Consider the following 21,784-nt stretch of genomic DNA (forward strand, 5'->3'; position numbering starts at 1 on the left):
CTCCCAGCAGGAGGAAGAGAAATCATAACTTGTTCACACCAATGTCTGAAAAGGCTTTTGGTAAATGAGTTTTAGAACAGATACTCCCAGAAACTCTTAGGAGCTGACCCAGCAATTGCTAAGCATTACAGACCCTGCAGGGAACATCAGTTTTGCCAACAGAGCTACACCACTAACACTCAGGGAACATTTGCAATGGATTCCCCAAACTAGCCAGAGGAAAGACTGGTGGTAATAAAAGTATACTGGGAGCATGTAATTTAGGCTAAGGAAATTCTCCGTATTATGAGGTCAGAGGAAGTCTATTCTCTGAGGGGGGCAGACAGAAAAGAAATACTTCATTAGGTGATTTCTCTACTGAAGTTACAAATCCCTTTACTGAACGGAGCTCTGCAGAATCCTGTAATCCACCACTTCAGGTCTCCTTAATTGTCCTGTTCAGCAATTGTGCTTGTGTAATTAGAAGGAATGAAGGCAAACACGTTTAAGGGGATGGGCACACATGCCTTCTTGTTTCTTTCCAGTGCACAGTACTGCACGTGCAAGTATTCATTTGTGTGTGTGCAAACGCGTACTGTCACCCAAGGGATTAATTCAGCAAGAATTCTGTTTGATTTCTCAAAATGTGCCAATTTACCTCTTACACTTGCATTGCAAATAAAAAACGAACGCTGCTGTGGCACCATGCAGAGTTTCCAATAGGTGGCATCATTCTTTGCTAAAACACTCCTAAACAAAACGTATTGTTATGAAAGGACATAATGAAAATAATCAGATTCCAAGTGGCTTTTTATAATAGTTGGAGATAGAAGCTTTACTCCAGAGCTAATTTCCACAGAACTCTGCATAGCTCTTGAGTGGAAGGTTCTAAACGTTGTCTTAATGGGTATTTACCCAAAGTGAACTTATCTCACATTTGATAGGCTCCAAATTCATGACAGTGATATATTTCCTTTACTAAGAGTTCAAATATTCAACTTGTCTGTACAGTATCTTCCCTTCTGCCTAAGGTACATGTTCTCTTTAGTGTCTCATTCCTGTGGGTTTGGTTTTTTTTTGTAATACAATCCTAACTTATTTTGCTTCACTGCAGATTTAAGGAATGTTTTGCTTGTACCCCTGGAATTTATTTTTTTTAATCTGAGAAGCAAAAAGTATCACAGATCAGAAAAGTCTACAATGAATCTTCCTACTGGTTTTACGTGGAAGACACTCATAGCACAGTAATGGGATCAATTAAAAAAGAAACTAAAAGAGATAAAAAACCTCCACAATCAGAATTTGTATGAAGGTAATAATCGTGCCTACTAAAAATAACACCGTCTGTTCAACAAATATACTCAATTCTGGTCAACAGATCTGTTCAACAAATCCATATTTTAAGTCAGAGCTGCTAACAAAAATGTGGCTTCGTTACCATTTGCTTTTCTCAGTGCTGCAGAAGCCTGATAGTTCAGCTGTGACAAGAAACCTATGTCACTGGAACCAAATTTTTAAATAAATGCAAAATCATTGCTATAGTGAAGATGTACTAGAGGAAGTCATACCTTGTTCATCATCAGACTCCAACCTATGTTTGAAGTGACTATAGGAAAGCTCTTGACCAACACAGCTGCAGTTTTGTAGTGGCACAGATCTTGATTTAAATTAATTAAATCAGCAGTATTAACAGTGTGAGGATCAGCTGAATTTAATATTTTGTGTTTTTATCAAAAACATCTAAAACCCCCCCTCCATTAGTTTATTGTGGGGAGTAACCTACTCGGTTCTGATGCAAAATTTAAGAAGGCAGAAAGCATTTTTTAGTATGCTGTGAAGAGCTATTACAAACATTTTCTTCAGTACTGCAGACAAAATTGATAACAGTCTATTTGACCTCATGCTTCCAGGTTGCACTTATGTGATCACACACAGAGAGCAAACTGGTATTAGAGGTTGTATCTGCATTTTAATCTAAGCAAGATTAAAAGATAAACAGGAAGACAATTAAGTCTGGCCCTGAAAATAATTGTTATCCAATAAAGTATTAATTTTACTTCCCACTAGAGGTCACTGCTATGCTGTACTGAGCCCCTCGATGAACAGCCAGAGGAGAAATGTTCCCTTTGGCACCTCTGCGTATTTATCCGACAGGTACATATTAAATCATAACCTTTAAATAAATGGCAAATTCTACATTTTCCAGTTAATTATGCACGTTGCATAATTAACACTCAACACATGAGGCATGGAGTCCCAGCAACAGCAAGTTCACAAGCTAGCTCAGGAGGAGGATAACATCTGAAAAGGGGCGAATTCCTGTAGCGTTGCCCCTGCGAAAAGTTAGAAGTTTTGAACACCCGGATAATTTCATCACCAGGGAAAGCCCACCTGTATTTCCAACTCTTCTTCCTTAGGAGATGCAGTGAGGCAAGTGTTCTCTCTTCTCCTGTTTGTTTTTTTTTTTTGGTTGAGGAACCATTAAGAGAAAGTGTCATAGGGGAGAAACATCACACAACTTAAAGGGTAAGTGGTAATAGAGAGGTCCGGTAAAGTAGAGGCAAGCAGGTAAGAGCAGAGCGGTAGTGGTGTGGAAAAACATGTGATTTTGTCTGAGGGAGGACCAAACCACAGGGACAGAGGAAAAAACACCAAGGAAATGAAAACTAAGAGTGAACCGTAGGAGCTCAGCAAACAAGCAGCAGTCCTCAGTACATGTCAAAATCTTCTTCTCCCATTTAGAAAAAATGCGCATAGGGATAGTAGAGAGATAAAGGTAACTGCTTCTGTGTTGTGGGGTTTATACCACAGCACAACATAAGTGGACACTCACCTGAAGCATGGAGGGGGGTCCTTTTGGTGACATTATCTTTTACAGTGACAGAAGCGCCCTGGCTGATGAGAGCTTCCACGCACTCTGCATGTCCTTTAAAGGCAGCTAGGTCCAAAGCAGTGCGTCCCTTCTCATCCTTAATATCCAGATCTACCAGAGACTGGAGAAGTACCTCCAAGGCTTGATGATGACCATTATAGGCCTAGAAACATGAAATGTGTCATGTAAAGAACACAACTCTTCTTTCAAAGATTTTCACATAAAACATGAATAAAATCCATCATTGCCACAATCTCCTAAACAGAGTAGAAATGACACAGTTTTCTTGATTCTTTATGACTCTCTTTTCAGCTCAAAAGGATTTTCCCGAATTACACTGTAGCCAAGAAACTAAAAAAATCCTAGTGTCTGGGGAGAAATTATGATTGTTGATTTGCTCTAACCTTCCAATACAACCCAAGGTGAGGAATTTCAGCACAGGCAAGTCAATTCATTTTTCATGTTTTATGGTATCTTTCAGGGAAATGTTTGCTTCATAAACTAGATTCACTAGAGCGATGCTGGTCAGCGATCACATGTATTATCACCTGAGTGCTAAATTCAACACATCTGCTGCTCTCCAACTAAAAGAAAGCAGTTCTCAAAACAGATTTTTGTGCAAATGCAAACACAAACTTGACCTGCTGTTTATAGCTGATGCTCCATGGAGTATTCCTGCCAGTAGGATCATTTGGTAGAACACCTACAGTGGACAAGCAGATGGACTTCCAGACCTACAGCCACATTTGAGCCAACAGCACAAACACAGGTGACATTGCAAAACCCCAGTGGATAGCCCCAGAAACTGGAAACATTTAATTCAGCTTTGTAGGGACTGCCCTCCTCCCCTTACTGTCAGACTCACAAAGAACAACCTTTGTATTTATACATAAACATATAATTAGCATTACCAGAGTTGAAGCAATTAATGAAAACAGAAGAGAAATGCAAACAGGAAGGAACCAAAGAGCCACTGAATTTCAAGGCTAAGTAGTGGTGGCAGCAGCTTGCTCCTAGTGACCATTGTCAAAAGTTCAAGAGAACTGGAAGTGCAAGGAACAGTTGTTTCCCTGCTAGACCAAGAAAACTACTTAAGGAAAGCAGAAACACAAAAGCAGAAAAAGAAAAACAATTAGGGCACGGGGAAGCCCTATCTCAGAAAATACTCCAAGGCAGTTGTCAGCTTTTCTTCTTCATGACAGTTTTACTTAGAAAACAATTAGCAACAACCTGGTCTTTGACACAATATGAGGTATCTATCTTGAAGGTGCCATGCAGACTGTATACCCCATCCTCTCCTTGAAAGGATAATAAAGTTGACTTTTTATTCCTGTTGGTTTGCCTTGGGCGGTCATTTATTCAATCATGAACACAATGACGCACTGTAGCCTCAGGGAATGGCAGGTCAGTATTTTGTTGGCTGCTAGTCCACCCCTTGTTTCTAAATCCTGTTTCCACTCTAGGGTCAAACATCTGTAAGCAGAGGCCTTGTCCACTGCGCCGTATCAGCCATTCAACAGGACTTTGTGTTTTGGTGTAGGTGGTTTGCTTTCTGGGTCCACATGTGGAGAGATTCATGTGGATGCTGCTAGACGTGGGGAAGGATGGCCACAGGCACCCCAATACATGGGAGGGTTTGAAACAAATGTCAGAGACGCTCCTGGATAGCTGCAACTGAACTGTGAAATAGTGAGGTTTTATGTAAGCTTTTTAATTTTTAAACTGTGGGTTTGGGGCATCTGAGGTGAATGAACTGCTGTGAACCAGCAACAGATACAAGAGGAAGAGCCACTGGCAGTGTCCTTGCAAGGATTCTTCCCAAGGGGGACTAGAGAGAAAATGAGTTTGCTGTCTGGCCAGCTGCAGGGCAAGTCCCTTCCCAGCACAGGAATTTGTGTTGGTGATAGTGCAGGTTATAAATCCTTTTTGGGCTTGGGAGTGATGCTCTCCTTCCCGCAGTCTTCAACTCGGAGAAAAAAAGATGGGGAGAAGTGTTTGGCAACAAACTCAGTATTTTAACCCAACTGTTTTGGCTCTTGTTCCCTCAGATTACGCGTAGATAATTGAAAAGTCTGGTCAGAGCTGTTCTGGCTGACTGAGAAACAGAGATATGATCACTACAGAACTAAAACTTGCCCCTATTTTTGAGTAAGCAAGTTGCTTCCCTTTCAAGAGGAGGGCAGCTTGACAGTGAGGCTGGATATTCAGTGAAGAGCCAGTCTGTGAAAGACATATGAGGAGAGACTGAGAGGTCTGGGACTGTTCAGCTTCAAAAAGAAAATGCTCAAAGCCAACTTACCAATGTGTGTAAACACCTGATCGGGGAGCAAAGAAAACAGAGCCAGACTCTTCTCAGGGGTGCCCAGTGACAAGACAAGAGGCAATGGGCCCAAATTTAAACACAGGAAATTCCATTTAATGCAAAAAGACCCAAAACATTTTTACTGTGATGGTGGTCAGATATTGGAATAGATTGCCTGGAGGCTATGAACTCTCCATGCTTGGAGATATTCAAAATGAGATGGGGCACGGCCTTGAGAAAACCTACTTAAGCTTTTAGCATGGTGGTGGGACTAGCTGATCTCCAGAGGTCCATGTCAACCTCAATTATTCTGTGATTCTGCACAAGAAAACCAGGAAGAGGGATCATGAATCTTGAGTTCTTGGGAAAGGGAAGCTATTGTGATCTCTGAGGCCACATGTGCTGGATCTCATCTCCTCCTGATAGTAGTTTCCATAGTACGATACCAGGGCACCACTGGGGTTTAAACATGCTTTCCCACACCTTGCTATGTACCAGACAGCTTTTTGCACTCTGCACAACTCCAGGAGAACATCAGAGCATCCCATTCCATGATCAAAGCCAGAGGCTGAAGCCCAGGCCCCAGATTTATAAACTAGTTAAAAATAGAAGCTGCAACTTTCCATTTCATTTCACTTCAGTGTCCGTGTCTCCGTCTTATCCGAATGTTAGTCAATAAGAACCAAGAGCTTCAACTGCCAAAAACTTAATTAATGATTCCAGCCCAGAACCTGGTTTTGTTACATCTAGGCCTACATCCCTTCCCAGCTTTTTCAAAACAAGTCTATGATTAAACCTGCTTCAAAGACAGAGATTAAAGAATTATTCTAGGAGATAACGATCAAACACTTTACACATGTCTCATACTTACAGCTAAATGCAAAGGACTTTTCGTAGCTGCAGAATCAGATTCCTCAAACATATTGTTGGTTTTTTCCAGAAGCTGAAAATGAAAAAACAAAACAAAACAAAACAAAAACAAAACAAACAAGACAGTCTTAAAACATCTTTGCCTGAGACAGGATAAGTTCTCACAGACTGTAAATCAGCAGACAAAGATATATTTTTTCCTCAGATGTCTGCAGTGAGTATTGAAGGACTGTGAGGAATAAATACTTTGCAACCTTCTCTGTAAAGTATTTTCAAGTTTTTCCCCACAGAGTAAAGTCATAAAACTGGTTTAAAAGCTTGTCGTGCACATCCTTACCCTGATTAATTAGTTTCCCTGAAATCATAGGGCCTGCTTGGGTGAGGAGCCCTCAAAGGGAAGGACTTGTGAAGTAGAGCCCTCAGTAAGTTTACATTGGAAAAAGCGCAGTTTCATGATTACACAGGTAATGCATATGCAAGCGATGTCTGATACAGCGTTTCAGATAATTCGGACACATAATTAGCGCTAGGAATAATTATAACTGAGCTGTGAGTCATTCACAGTCATTTTTATAATTTATCAAAGTAGAACCTGCTCCTATAATGGCAGTCTTCTGAAACGCAACACATCCTTGAACTCTTAAAAACATCTAATAATGTGCATGGCACTTTTATATGATCCTTTTCATTTCAAGGGATCCCACAGCATTTTAAGGCTTAACAAACAGGGCATTTCTGTCCATCTAGAAGGAAGAACTATATGGATTAGCACCACTCTGCAATAGCACGTGAACCCTGACAACTTATCCAATTGAGGCTGCAAAGAAAATCATACACAGTATTGACAACAATATTGAGAATTTGACATTTGTTGAGTAGCACTGGTCACGTGCATTGCCTTTTACTCAATAACTACTCAAAGAATTAGTCTCCAAATACCTTTGTGACTGAAAATTATAATTTTACAGAAAATTAATCAGAGGAGATCGTCACAAAAACTTCCTTTCTTCTTTTTCTCTTGCAGTCTCTTAGTTAATTCTTTACTTTGTCAGAAAAAAAACCCAAACAAACCCAATCTCAAAAAACCTGTGTGAAAAATTGACTTGTAAAATTAGAAACATTACAAGTCTGTTTTAGTTGCCTGTCATGCTTTTCTTTCTTTTTTACAATCTGGAAAATTCTAGGATATGACAACATGGAAGACTCTCCAAAGCTCCAAAGAGGCCAGTGAAAGCTGACGGTAGGCATAGAATTTACCTGCCTACACTGCAATATGATGGCATATCCTAAACGGTGATGCATGCCTAAACTTCTGGTGTAACAAATTAGTCTTTAATAGACCTACATCAAGGGCAAATTTATCCAAAAATCAAGGTGGAATACAAGCTAGCATTAACAATGCATAAGGTGTCACAAATCTCTTCTTTCAAGAATACAAATCTGAATCTTATGGAAAAGCTAGAAAATTAAGCAGTAATTTTATTTATTTGCATGTTTTTTGCCTAGTAAAATGTCAGGACTGGGAAAGAAATGTGTGTTGATGCAAATACCACTCATAAGCAAGTGGGCGTGTGTATTAACAGGTAATACGGATTTTAACACATCCCTGAAGCTAAGGGGAAAAAAAAACAAGTCCCACACCAGTATTTCAGTAGGTTTGGGGCAGGGTTAGGAAACACATTTGGTTGTACCACGTGGAGCCACCTCCAGTTTAAAATATTGTTTGTCTCTTATATAAGATAGCTATAAACAGGATGAAGCAGTAGCCAGCTCTGAATACATAATACATTCTGATTTTCTCTAGTGAGTAAAAAAACCTAAAAAAATCCCACCAAACAAATCTAAGCACTAAGCCTGTTCCTCTGCCTGCCTAATACTGGCCTTTACTCTGAGTCCATAAGGCCAGCACAGCAGACTAATTTAATCACTTTTAATTACATTTATCATCATCTGTTGAAATTCCAGGATCAAAATCTTAACATAGAAACACTTTCCCTAACCTGTCAGAAGGCTCCAAAAGTCTCCTGGAATAAGGCTGATAATTGCCTTTTGGGTAGATGAAAAAAAACACACAGAAAATTGACGAAATTAAGGCGCTAAAGGAACAAATTGTGGGATTGGAGAGCCCCTCACAAAAGACGTCTCCATGGCTTAGAGTTAAAGCAGCTTAGGCTGATGCAGACTAGGCTTAATGAGCTTATTACTCATAAGGCTGAATGTCTCCATCATAAAGTCAAGCGTAAACAAGAATTTGATGGTAAACCTGGTAACCCTCAGATACACAGCCAGACAGCACAAGAAGAGAAATTATAAAGGAGAGCAAGAGGAGGAAGATTAAAGACACAGCACTACTAATTTTTTTAGTATGCCTTGTCAAGCACCGCTTTATAACAATTAAAACTAAGTCATCTGAAGGATAAACATCACGCTCAAAGAGACAAAAAGTACCGGGCCCAAGTTACCGAGCAAATTCTCCAGTTTCACCAGTGTTTCTATGGTTCTAAGAATGCATTTATAGTAAATTACATACACTTTTTATAAGAACACATAAAACAGTGCATCCTTGGGGGGGGTCTAGCTCCATAATGCTTCCATCTTAGAGTGTGCTTGTAAGAAGCTACCCACAGCTGCATCTGTTTTTAAAAAAGGTAAATTTATTGCTCAAAACAATTTGCCCTGACAGCCAGGGAAGCTGAAATCCATAGAACCCACAGAGCAATCCAAGCGTGTCTGCTGTGCTGCGATACATCCCTGCCTGCTAGAAGCTGGCCAACGCATTTCACCGCAGACAGACAAGTAAGCGTGAATTACTAACAGTTTGTGGCTACTGGTGGCTGACTGGAGAATGTCCCAGCGTATCTCATTTCTAATTTCTTGTGCCATTGAAACGATCCTTTCGCTGATTACATTTCTATATATTGATTGGCCACAGATTTTAAGCGGATGTCAGAATTGTGCAGAGACACAAGTGAAATTGGTGGGCACTCTTCTCTCTGGTTAGGTTATAACCTTTTAAAAGGTAAGGATACCCTTACTCTCTTTCTGCCTCTTGGAAATTCCCAGCATGACTTCTTCACTTCCCAGAACAGCACTATTTAATACTGTATGCAATTATTTTGTAAAGTCTTCTTCACAGGCAGAAACAGGAACTTGAATGGTATGGGAGTGAGATGCAGACAAAGTAAGATAAAACATATCAATTATTCAGTTCTATTGTTACAAACTAATAGCCCTACAAGGCTGCTATTATAAACCGTCTTCTCTCCCCCAGCTCTGTATGAAGATTAATAACTTTTACAGTTCTCACAAGGTTATTTTATTTGTACAGTAAGGGTATTTACAGGCATAAGAGGATTTACTGCCTGATTTTATTCTGTGGTTATAATAAAGGATTATATGGCAGGATATGGTGTGGCAGTTTTTTTCCCCCTCTATTTTTTTTTTGACTCAGATAAGCCAGTTAATGAGTCAGGATACTTTATACGGTTGTCCTTACAGACTATAATATATTCCAAAATTCAGCTCCGTTTTTTTTTTTTTTAAAAAAAAAAAAAAAGAAGCTTCATGGAACATCTCAGTAATTTTAAATTACCATTAGGCAGAAAAGGAGATAATACTTTCATCATGCATAAAAGGTTTAAGCTACGCTTTTAAAAGGAAGATGTCAGAAGAAACTTCAAACCATAGACACTGTAACGATGGGCGCTATCTCAAATCCTAAAAGAGAACAGAACGCATGATTCTGTACAAGCCATCAGGCACCCACACCTCTCGGCACAGCCATTTAAATCCACTGTTGGCAGTTATGTCAAAGGTTTCATCTAACTACCACTGAAGTTAAAGTGACTTTTGTTCGAGTTTTACTATTTTAGTGAGTAAGGCAACTTCTGCGTTTCAACACACACACTTCCAGCAGTGTTACTGAACTTCTTCAGTTTGGTGCTATTAATATTAACCATAAAATGGCAAAACATTTGGTTATATGTGTATAACCTATAAATGGCCTTTTCTCTGAAAGGTTATTAAGCAAACAGCGTTCAGAAATTTTCACACATGTGAAGAGCTGATCAAAAGGCAATTAAGACAAAAGAAATAATTGAACATTGCTCTTCTGCAATAATTACATAGCAATGCAGCTTATCACTTACAAGGTCATTCAGAAGTGGCAATTAGTAACAATTTTTAATATCACTTTCAGAACTGAACAAAAATATATCAGCTAGGATGTCACTTTGATTCTCATCTTTCCTGATAAATTGCGATAGATAATTGTCTCCAATGGGGAAAACAGACCAGCAGCAGCTTCTTTTAAATAAAGGCTTTTCCAGCAAGTAGCAAGCACAAGATTGAAGACTCTCATCAGTTGTTTCAGATGAGACAGAAAAAAGTAATAGAATTAACCTCTGTACTACTTTATACCAGGCAAGCACATTTGGAAATCTCAGAATTATTCTTGATTGAATAATTCAAAGGTGAAGTGGTCCAAACACATCCTCAGGGGGGACAAGCAAACCTATAAACTCTTACCATATTTGTAAATACAAACGATCCAATTATTTTAATTTGATCAGGTTAAAACCAATACACATCCTTAACCCAGTGTCTGATACATTTTCCTAAAATTAGGCTTTAAAAATAAGATTAATCAGTGTTTACATCAATTTCACTCACGCACATAGATTACGGGTGAAGTTAAAATAACATAAGCAAGAAGTTTCTCAAGAGCTTAGGTAGACTGAGTCTGAAGAAATTTATTAGTAGTTCCATGTAACTATTCCAGTACAAAATTTAAATATCCAATATCCTACCAGAACAGTCACCACCATGCAAACAGTACACTTACCTGGCATATAGGAGAACAATGTTCAACTATTTAAACATATCTAAATCTCAAAATTCAAGCAGACCTCCAGGCCACTGGCTGTTCTTACGTGTGACACTAATCTTCTGTTGGAGCTCTTCCACTTCATACAAAATTGTTTCCCATTAAACCATATGAGTGCCATACTCAGTGGGTTAGACAGGAGACTGTCACTCAGTGAGTATTTATACAAAGCAGGACAACTCCAAATGAGAGTGAGAGATCCTACCCAGTACCAGCCACATAATATGTTGGTCACTTCCCGGGACATAGAAGTCCAACTTCTTAGTCAGGGGAGAGATTTGAACCTGGAATTTTCACACCCAAATCACATATATCACATTTCTTTCTGGCCAGAACTTCTACCTCAGAGGTTCTGTAAAGCCTCATACTTTGGTTTAAGGACCTTCTTATCCAGTGAAAGTTTTGCAAAATTTCATACATGTGTAAAAGGTATAGGAAGGCTTTTATTCAGAGAAATTATTATCCTTTAAAAAAATTCCTCTTCAGCTAGTGCTGGTGAAATGCAGTGACAGTCAATTTTAAAAATGTGCATTTCAGTGGTATTTTTGCTACTCTCCTCTCTCATTTGTGCCTCTACTGTGAGATACACACAAGTGCTTCTTAAATTCAGACTCACTTGAATGTCACGTGTAATTTGTATTTCTTCTCTGAACCACTTTGGAATTGACCACAAACTTCCAGAAAACAGACAAGTGTTGGTTCCATTTCACATTACCAAACGCAAAGTTTAACATCCAGTGGAGTGTCATGCCAGTCAGGTACGTGCACTTGCCTCACAGCTCCTAAGACTGACTGAGGAAAAGCAACAGACTTTCTAGCAAAGCTTGAGCCTGTAAGCAACAGCAAGAAGGAAACCCAACGGAAACAAAAGCAGCACACATGCAGTTGCTTGAAGTACGTCGCATGCTACTTAAGAGTTGTGACTCTTCTTCTTCAGGCTTTATCAGAGTGAATACAAGGATTTGCAAAATACTAACAAGTGTAAATAAAAATGAAAATACACAACATGCAATTATTTTTTCATTTACTCACTATATCCAATGGAGTTTTGCTTCCAATCTAATTAAAAATGTCAATTAGAATAATTAAAGACATAATTATTCAAGTATAATGGTAATCTGCAAGTGTTTCTTGGGTTTGCGTTTTGTTTTTCCTGCAGAATAATCTGCATTGCAAGCAGTGCATGAACAGAACCATAAACCAAGACCTGATCCTGTGCATGCCCATCTCTACACTGTCCACCTATGGATGAAACACTCCTGAAGCAACGGGAGTACTGCCTGCTGTCAGACACCCACTGTGAATAGGCACCAGTTGCACTACTTCACAGGGGAGGAGGGGAAAGAGGAAAATAACGTTCAATGAGAATGTTTAAGATCAATCTACTCAATTGACAAAACAGATACACAGATACAAAACACACACACTGTGGGAGACTATGCCTAATGAAGTTAGATTGCTTTGTAAGCCTACCAATAAACCAAGGATAGTTTCATTTTGAAACTCATGCAGGCAAAGATCTTGCCTTGTATAAATAAACCCGATTACACTGCCAACATCTCAGCGCCCACAGCTCTTTCTGAGCTATACAGACTAATGCAATGCCATAAGCCATGATCAAATGCCCTTTCCATTTGATTCAGTAGATCTGAGGGACTAAGATATTCTTCACACGCTTACATTTAAACACCACACACACAGATACACACTCACAGACAGGTATATAAGGCCACGGCAGAAGTCCACGACCTCTTTCCAAACTGAAGGAAAAATATTTCTTGCAGTTTTGCAATGGCCTTGGTATTCTCTGTCAGAAGACAGCAGATGTAAGTGCCTTGCTTCTCCACCCCAGGAAAATACAACTATAAACTAAAAAAAGACAAAATCTGTCAGAGAGACAGAAAATAAACCTCAGAGACACTAGGCAATACTCCTATCCTACAAGCCAAAGTGCCAGCAGGGTGCCAAAGAAAATGGTGAATTCTTGCACTCATGGAGTTCACAAGCAGCATTAGCTTTCTAGAAAACATTTTCAGGATCAAAATTATCTAGTTTCCAAAATGTAAACTCTAAGCCAAAATACAGTGGCATATCTAGGATATATAGGCGCCTATTGATCATTTAACCAATGGGTACATATCACGCTAATGCTGACATCACAATTTAAGTAATTGAATCAATCTACCATTATATGGGGGAGCCTAGGACTGACAGACAGGTTTATCAAAGTTATTTTCAAGCATTAAGTTCTTTTCCTTTTTAGAGCCACTCAAGTTAATGACTTTGAGCTTCCTCCACTAATACAGGAGCTTCCATGTGGGAAAAGCTCTCATAGACACAGGTATGAAGTCATTCACCACACGAAACCCTATCACCACTGGTTTCCAACAAAACACTCCCTTTAAGAAAAAGGGTGTTGGTCACAGAGATGGACAGGCATTCATGAAGGAGAAAACCCAGAACATGTCCCCTGAATAAAGAGATTCAGGCCAGGAGGTGGCCCAGGGGCTGCCACTGGATAAGCACCTGAGACAGATCCCCTTGTGGCAAAAGGCTTTTTAACACCTATCCCAACCACACTTGTGATTCATTTGTCACTAATTACCAGTGTCCTGCTCTCAGATGGATTAATGAGCAAATTCTTGTTGACAAAAGACACATATAATTTGCAGGAGCCACATCAAAGGTTTATAGGGTCTGCGATTTCAACTTCTCCACAGGTTAAGGAACTGAGTGTTTGAAGGCACAGCTTAACTATCTTCCAGTGGTATCAGCCAGTCTAATAAAAGGTGTTTTCCTTCTCTTCAAACCCAGCCTCTCATTTCACGGCACAGCCAAGATGGCCAGCAAGAAATCTGCCTCTGCCCCTTCTGTCTGACACACTCAGCTGTGCAGATCCCCCTGCCCGGGTGGGCAGACAGGCAGGCTGAGATTTGCCTTTTCTTTTGGCCATGGCTTTCGGTTAAACCATGTTCTCCTCCCATCCTCAAATGAATTAGGACCTGTGCCGATTCAATTTCTATTAGCCAAAGAGTGAATTTCATTTGCTAACGGAATAAAGAGAAGAGCAAATTAAAAGAAAAAATAACCATCAGTTCTTACAGTCAGAGAAGAGATTTCACTACAAGAGACAGCCATTTAATTCTGTTTGCTCTAACACTGCACAAGCAACCTGTTTTTACCAGCACAAAGTCTTTGACTGGTGCTCGAGACAGAATTTTAATGTGAAATTACAATTTAAATTTCACTCTTTTCACACCAATAAGGATTTTGTGTTAAGAGATCATTTCAATGAAAAAAAAAAAAAATCCACAATATTTTTCTTTTTTGCAAAGTAGTTTGGGGATGTGATCAGCTCTAAAATATCAGCTAGTGATCATGATTGATATCTCTGACTTCCAAACACCAAAGAAGTCAACCCCAGTCTAAACAAACATAAGGTTATTTTTAGAAGTAGGAAAGCAGATGGGAGTTTTAGTTGCTTGCGAGCACACATGCCCACCATTCAGCCTTTATGAATGGCTCCTTACAGATGGAGAAAGAATTCAAGAATCTGCTTCCACTCTTCTCTTTTTAGCAACATCACGTCATTCACTGCAGGGCAACTACCCCACCAATATCCCAGACAACCAAAAGGTACTCCAGGAAAAAAGCTTCTGTCATTGAGCTCTGTGGTTGAACACACAAACACAAACTTTATTTGTTTGGGTCAAAGGATATGACCTTTTCACTTTTAATTCTTATTGCTCCTAATAGGTCTCTTCTCCCCGCAAAGAAATTTAGCTAAATTTGGGCTTACAGTAAACACACAACAACAACAAAAAAAAACAAAAAAAAAAACACAAAAAAAAAAATATTTTTTCATAGATAAACCAGCCTTTCCTAAACTGTACTCAAACTCAAGCTCATTGTTGTACCCGCTTTGCCTTAGTTTCGATCAGAATTAAAGCTTTTTATTTCAAATGAACTCTTTCTTCTAACAGCTTTATGTCCATAAAGAACTGTCTTGTTCTAGAGAAGATAATTCCAACCTCAGAAATTCAATGATTCTATGATTCTATATTTTCATCTGTGAGTTGTCAATAATAAAGTGAAAATATTTGCCCAAGGGATAAAATAGTAAAAGCATCATTAGTTTGGCACTGAAAAATATTTTTTTTATTTCAATAATCCTGCCTGGAAATCTCTACTTCAGGATGGAAGGGATTGAAAATATTTTAGGAGTATTCTATATGTCAGAGTTCCTGTGATACAGATTAGTGGTTCAAAATTAGCACTTTTAAGACAGACATCCGTTTATCTCTGTTATTGCATGCACGAAGCCAAAACAAAAAAGTCTCCCTGCCTATCTACAGACATATTTATATTGGAATTAGGGCTGCTGGGCTCCCACTCTTCCTTGAGTAAGAGCAACTAAAAATACTGTGAACCTTATTTTACTTTTCATTAGCACTGAAGATAAGAAGAACAGCAAGAAAAATGTACTTCCAAGATGCAGCAATAAAACCAGCCAAGTACTCCTCAGACATAACCTGCTGTCCTCAGGCACCTACTCTACACACTAACCCACCAAGTCAACCTGCAGCATCAACTCGATCCAAAGCTTCCTGCACCATTACCAAGGAGAGCCCGGAGCAGCTCAGGAGAGAGAAACAAGGCAGGGAGTGTCGCCAATTTTCTGGATCTCCATTGGTTTAGCTTTCAAAACTGGTAAACAGAAGGCTTGAGGACTAAGATGGCATTTGATGACTTACTCTTCTTTCTGCTATGTTGAAAAGAAGGGGCATTCAGACAAAAGTGGAAGCAATTATGCCTAGACGCAATTAAACATTACTGGATGCTTCATTCCACTATGAGTAACTACAGCAGTCAATGTACTGTGGTTAACAGCTACCAGAAATAAAGATCATGGTTCATGACAAAGTCCTTGTCATATGTGTGTTACAGAGAATACAACAAACTGTGACCGAGCCACCAGTCAGCCTCACAACGCAGCGAGGCTCCTCTCCATCTGCGCTGGATTAATACTTATTGCAGCTTTTACACACAGCCTTCAAATAACCATGAATAACCAGAACTCTGTCAAAGACAATGTGATTGCATTTCAGGATAGTGATGTCCACAGATGACACTACTTTATCAGACGAAGCACAAGAATCAACGATTGTCGTAACACCTGGGACTCTCATGTTGGCATAAGTGAATAAACCTAGACACAAGGATGATTCCAATTTCATGCCCATGGCACAATTACCTTTCAGCTACTTGAGACTTTGGTCTCAGCCCTTATGCCATCCTGAATCCAAGCAATGCCAAAAAAAAAATCAGTGTAAAGGCAGTGTCTGTATCAATTAGTCACTCTTATGAAATATCAAGTTATTACACTCAAGCCTCAGTAATTCGTTACTGCTAAGGGACAAGTGCTCGCATGAACAAAACAGAATCACCTTCTTCTGACAGTGGGTGCGAAGATGACAGGTCCTGGTCCTACTGTTGATGGAGCACACGTGCTTTCTGGTACATTTAGCTTTTGTATTGCAGAGAGGAGATGACATGCCTGTCAGCCCCTGAACACCAGTGGCAAAATCCCAGTCCCTACGAAACTTTCAGGCAGACAGCCTAGCATGCAATAGCGGTCCTTGGTATGCAATAAGCCAAAATTTGTAGGTTTTTTTCTTCTTTCACCGGTGTACACAGAACAGCTATATGACTATAACTTTGCAAATGATGCTTGACCTTGGGTTTCTATACTGCAGCTATAGTCACAAATATGGGAAGATTGACATGGAAAAACATTGAATTTCTCTGTCCAAATATAGAACACTTGCTGCACAGCTGTCTCTAGCCCATGGTTTGCGTTTCACCCTCCAAAACTAAAAGAAAACCCAACACCTCTGATATGTGCTGCATTCCCAGCTCTTCCTTTTGTCTGGCAAACCTAAGCAACACTAGGACTCGATAGCAGGTCATTGTCTGCAACCGATACGTTGCCAGAACACCATGCACAGCAACAAGTAAAAGAAAAGAGAAGAGACCTTGCTCCATGCCTGCTCCACGCTTCACAGCACACAGGGACTATGAAAGAAGGCTGAAAGAGAATTCCCCAGTGAAGATGCTTTTATAGAGGTCTCTGCTTGTGCAAGTCATGCAAGAATCTGGTGACAAGACACGGGTAAGGTTGCAATACACATTGCTGTGGCCGTACAAGCATGGGCTTGTACACAGCACAGAGGCAGCTACTCTCTATATACACCCCTCAAATACCAAGAACATTTGCTTTTGTTCCAAATGGGTGGCAGGCTCAGCAGAAGATTCCTCCACCCCACAGGCAAAGTCATGAAATGAGCTCCAGGAAAAGGCTCTAAACAAGGAAAGGTCAAAGTCACTGCCACAAGCAACAAAGGAGCAGTGATATTTTAAGTGTCCTAAATATACATGGTTGCAGGTGGGAGCTAAAAAGGCTTAACATCCCACCTGAAATTCTGACCCAGGGCTGCCCGGGTATAATCACAGGTCTCGGTTTCCTAGCTGTCGTGACCCTGACGTAGGTCTGCTGCAGTATTTCTCCTGTGGCGGCAGTGACTGACAGTGCTGGTAAATGCAGTGTGAACGCTGCATGTGCTGTGGAGAGCTCCTTTTCAATAATTAAGTACTTTGACTCTTCAACAAAGAAAGAACGAACCAAACAACATAAAACACAAAACAGCGCACAGTGTTCTTACTAAAGCATGAATATCTGAACAATTTTCTAATGAGATCTTATTTTTTTTAAAGCAATTAAAGCCTATTTATATGTGACAAAATAATTTTGGATCACCTTGTATGTCAAGCAGTTCAGTTAATGCCCATCTTCATTACACCTATTTTTACAAGTCAAACTTCTATAAATCCATACTATATACCTCCCAAATCCAATTTTTGGCTAAAAATTTTTGGCTTCTTATGAGATGCAATTTCGAATCACTCAGGTCCACGATATTAAAAAACAATAACACCACCACCACCACCACAGTTATGTTGCATACAAGGTTAATCTTGATTATAGTAACTTTATCAATGCTGCTGTTGTTTCACCAGAGGCAAAAAGGCACTGCAGGTATGCAGCTGACAAAAGCTATTTAGTGTCTCAGTTTGCAAGTCAGATAATGTGCCAGCTAAATAAGGCACATACACCGTCATGCACGGGGAACCATCCCTTACTACTGGCACATACACATACACTGCGAATATTTTGATCACAGTTGAAAATAATTTGAGCGTACATAAACTCCACTCAAAGACAACAATTAAGCACCAGCTTGTTGAACAAGGAATGGATTATCAAGATGAACATGTTTTTAAGATACACCTGGTTGCATATATTTGAGTTTACTGCACTGTATCACGGCCTTCCAGTACCTAAAAAGGGGCCTACAGGAGAGCTGGGGAAGGACTTCTTACTAGGGCATGCAGTGATAGGACGAGGGGGAATGGCTATAAACTGGAAGAGGGCAGGTTTAGATTAAACATTAAGAAGAAATTTTTCACTTTGAGAGTGGTGAGGCACTGGAACAGGTTGCCCAGAGAGGTTGTTGAGGCCCCATCCCTGGAGGTGTTCAAGGCCAGGCTGGATGTGGCTTTGGGCAACCTGGTCTAGTGGGAGGTGTCCCTGCCCATGACAGGGGGTTGGAACTCAATGGTCTTCAAGGTCCCTTCCAACCTAAGCCATTCTATGATATTGCAGGTTTTCACAGATTTGTGAATATCCAAAGGACTCAAATAGTAACCCTCAGGGGAGTTCATACTACTCGCATATGCACATATGTATCGGCAGATATGAGACTTCCAAAACTGACTGAGCACTCACCAGTTCCAAACACTGCCGGTGCCCATATGCAGCAGCATAATGCACAGTATTGTACCCCTCTTTGTCTTGGATGGATGGATTGGCATCGTTCTGCAGAAGGAACTCTAGACACCTGTGGACAATTCACTTGTGTAAATGTGAGTTCACAATATTTAACAGATATCTCTCACTGCAACTAGGAGTGGCACTGAAAACTGGCAGCTAATTCTGTATTTCTAGCAGCACCCCAAATCACTTTTATTTTAACTAATAATTCCCCACATTCACCCTATTTTTAACAGAAAAATCCCTACTCATCTTTAAAGATAATCTTCACAAAAAACAATCTTCAACCTAACTTTGGCAGCTACTCTAGTTTATAAAATGATTTTCTATTATAAAGCCTGAAAGAAAACTACACAACTCTGTACCACGATATAAACAGCCTAGAACTGCTACTACTCACGTAAAAACTCATATATCACACCATTGGCCTCCAAACATGTACTATGGCAAGCTGAAAAATTAAGACTTAACTGAGTTAATTTCCTGGCATGTATGTTCATAAATATATTTTCTTCTTTGTTGGCCTTTATTTTTTATAAAAAAATTGTGTTTTTCAAAGGATTCCTTGATTCCTTATGCTGTTTATGCTCCTGCCACTTTTTCTTATACCATCAAGAAATCATCATTTTCTTATTAGTACTTTCTTTCATAGCTTGTAATTTGTAGTGAATGTGAGGCTGTCATATGAAAAAGGAGATTTTTAAAACAAAAAAATCATTAAGCAACTAGATGAAAATGTCAATCCGAGTAAACACATTGAGGAAGCCATTGGCTACTTCTTTTTGCAACATACATATTCAGCGCAAAGCATTAAAATAAGACACTGTGTGATAATAAAGAATTATTAAATTACCAAAGCAGTACATTTTCAATTAAGAAACAGCAACAGGCACAGAAACAGAAATATTAGGGAATATGTGCACAGAGAACAGCGTAGAGCTTTTTTCTTTAGGTTAGCCCTCATTAAAGCCAAGCATTGTGTTTAGCAGAGCAATGAATGAGCAAAAGCAGAGTGTAAAACTGCAGCCCAAAGCAGTGGCGTTCTCCAGAAATGAGGTCTAACTGCTTTATTGACACCAAACTTACAATGCAGCTTCTTTTTCCTTCATCTCACTGGTTCTTTCAAGTTCTTCAGCATTTTCATGGGAGTTACCTAAAATATTCTTTCTTCTTAGCATAGAGGACAGAAAAATGCAACTTATTTTCAAAATATCATACCAGTGATTTTGATGCAGTCTGCCACCCATCCCCAATCTCCTCTTCAAGGATTTGACCTCCTCCAGCCAACAATAAGAATTATACAAGTTAAATGAGTGTACTGCATGGGTCTGCAGCTAGTAAGTTTTGCAAGATACACAGACACCTAAAACATGGTAGTTTATTGTCCCACAAGTCAATGCCAGGAAAAACAAAAAACAAACAGAAAATTCTTGTTTTTCTCAGAAACAGTTTGATTATCACTTTCTAGAATCCTTCCATTTCTCCCACAGCAATGGTGTGCATTTTGTTTCCTTTGCGGAGGTGAACTCAGGATTACCAGAGCTTGCTTCTTCCTACAGTACCCTGCTAGTTCTTCTCTAGCATTTAAGATTTAGAGAAACTAATCACTGATACTAAATTGGTCTACGCTGAAACTGCATTAGCTGCTGACTCTCCTCACTTTCTGTGAAATATCTTGGCAACACCATGTGGATCTCCCAGTCAAGTTCTTTAGATTCCTCAAAGAGGTCTTTGTATTCCTGCACACCCGAATCATTTTTAGCACCTCTGTTTCCCAGCTGGATGGATGGCAGACAGAAGACTATGATTTGTGAACTAACAATCATGAGCTTGTGGTTATGATGTTTCTTGGCCACCAAGGCTAACACAGAGTAGGTTTACAAACTGCTATCATCATGGATTAGTAGCTTGAAAAGTTTGTAGAAGGGTGGTTTGCTACTTTCAATCCCAATATAACAGGGACATTCCAGACTGGATTCTGCGCAATGCAGAACAGTACATTCTTTCTTTAATATGCAATTTCCCATTTGTAATATCAAGATTTTACATTCTTCCTGTGTGCGCTAGCAATAATGGGTTGTTCTACAAACCCAGGGTCTGTCTGATGCCTACTGACTCAGAGAAAACTTAATTATTAATAAAATAACTCCCATGAACATTAACATTCTAAGTTTATAGACAGTACTCATGTGCTACAGAATCACAGAATGGTCAGGGTTGGAAGGAACCTCTGGAGATCATCTCATACAACCCCCCCACCAGAGCAGGGTCACCTACAGCAGGTTGCACAGGACGGCGTCCAGGTGGGTTTTGAATGACTCCAGAGGGGGAGACTCCACAACCTCTGTGGGCAGCCTGTGCCAGTGCTCCACTACCTTCAAAGTAACGAAGTTCTTCCTCATGTTAAGATGGAACTTCCTATGTTTGAGTTTGTGCCTGTTACCTCTTATCCTATCACTGGGCACCACTGAAAAAAGACTGTTCCCATCCCACTGGCACCCTCCCGTTAAGTATTTGTAAGCATTAATAAGATTGTCCCTCAATCTTCCTTTCTCTAGACTAAAGAGACCCAAGTCCCTCAGCCTTTCCTCATATGAGAGATGTTCCAATCCCCTAATCATCTTTGTAGCCCTTTGCTGGACCCTCTACAGCAGATTCCTGTCCTTCTTGAACTGGGGAGCCCAGAACTGGACACAGTACTCCAGATGTGGTCTCACCAGGGCAGAGTAGAGGGGGAGGATGACCTCCCTCGACCTACTGGCCACACTCTTCTTGATGCACCCCAGGATGCCGTTGGCCTTCTTGGCCACCAGGGCACATTGCTGGCTCATGGTCATCCTATTGTCCACCAGGACTCCCAGTTCCCTTTCCACAGAGCTGCTCTCCAGCAGGTCAGCCCCCAACCTGTACTGATGCATGGGGTTATTCCTCCCCAGGAGCAGTACCCTACACTTGCCCTTGTTGAATTTCATAAGGTTTCTCTCC

The 21,784-nt window shown here is 40.0% G+C and overlaps 1 protein-coding gene across 1 annotated transcript in view; it reads right to left on the reverse strand.

Moving 5' to 3' along the window:
* ANKRD44 (ankyrin repeat domain 44) overlaps nucleotides 1–21,784 on the reverse strand; it is an 80,479-nt gene that overhangs the window by 15,206 nt on the left and 43,489 nt on the right. The window contains exons 14-17 of the mRNA XM_009890158.1: nucleotides 19,886–19,966; nucleotides 18,755–18,866; nucleotides 6,025–6,096; nucleotides 2,813–3,014 (exon numbers count right to left, since the gene is read on the reverse strand). Coding sequence (XP_009888460.1) covers nucleotides 2,813–3,014; nucleotides 6,025–6,096; nucleotides 18,755–18,866; nucleotides 19,886–19,966 — 467 coding nt within the window. The remainder of the gene's footprint in view (nucleotides 1–2,812; nucleotides 3,015–6,024; nucleotides 6,097–18,754; nucleotides 18,867–19,885; nucleotides 19,967–21,784) is intronic.

The sequence above is a fragment of the Charadrius vociferus genome, unplaced genomic scaffold, assembly GCF_000708025.1.
Source record: "Charadrius vociferus isolate BGI_N301 unplaced genomic scaffold, ASM70802v2 scaffold147, whole genome shotgun sequence".
NCBI classification, from domain to species: domain Eukaryota; kingdom Metazoa; phylum Chordata; class Aves; order Charadriiformes; family Charadriidae; genus Charadrius; species Charadrius vociferus.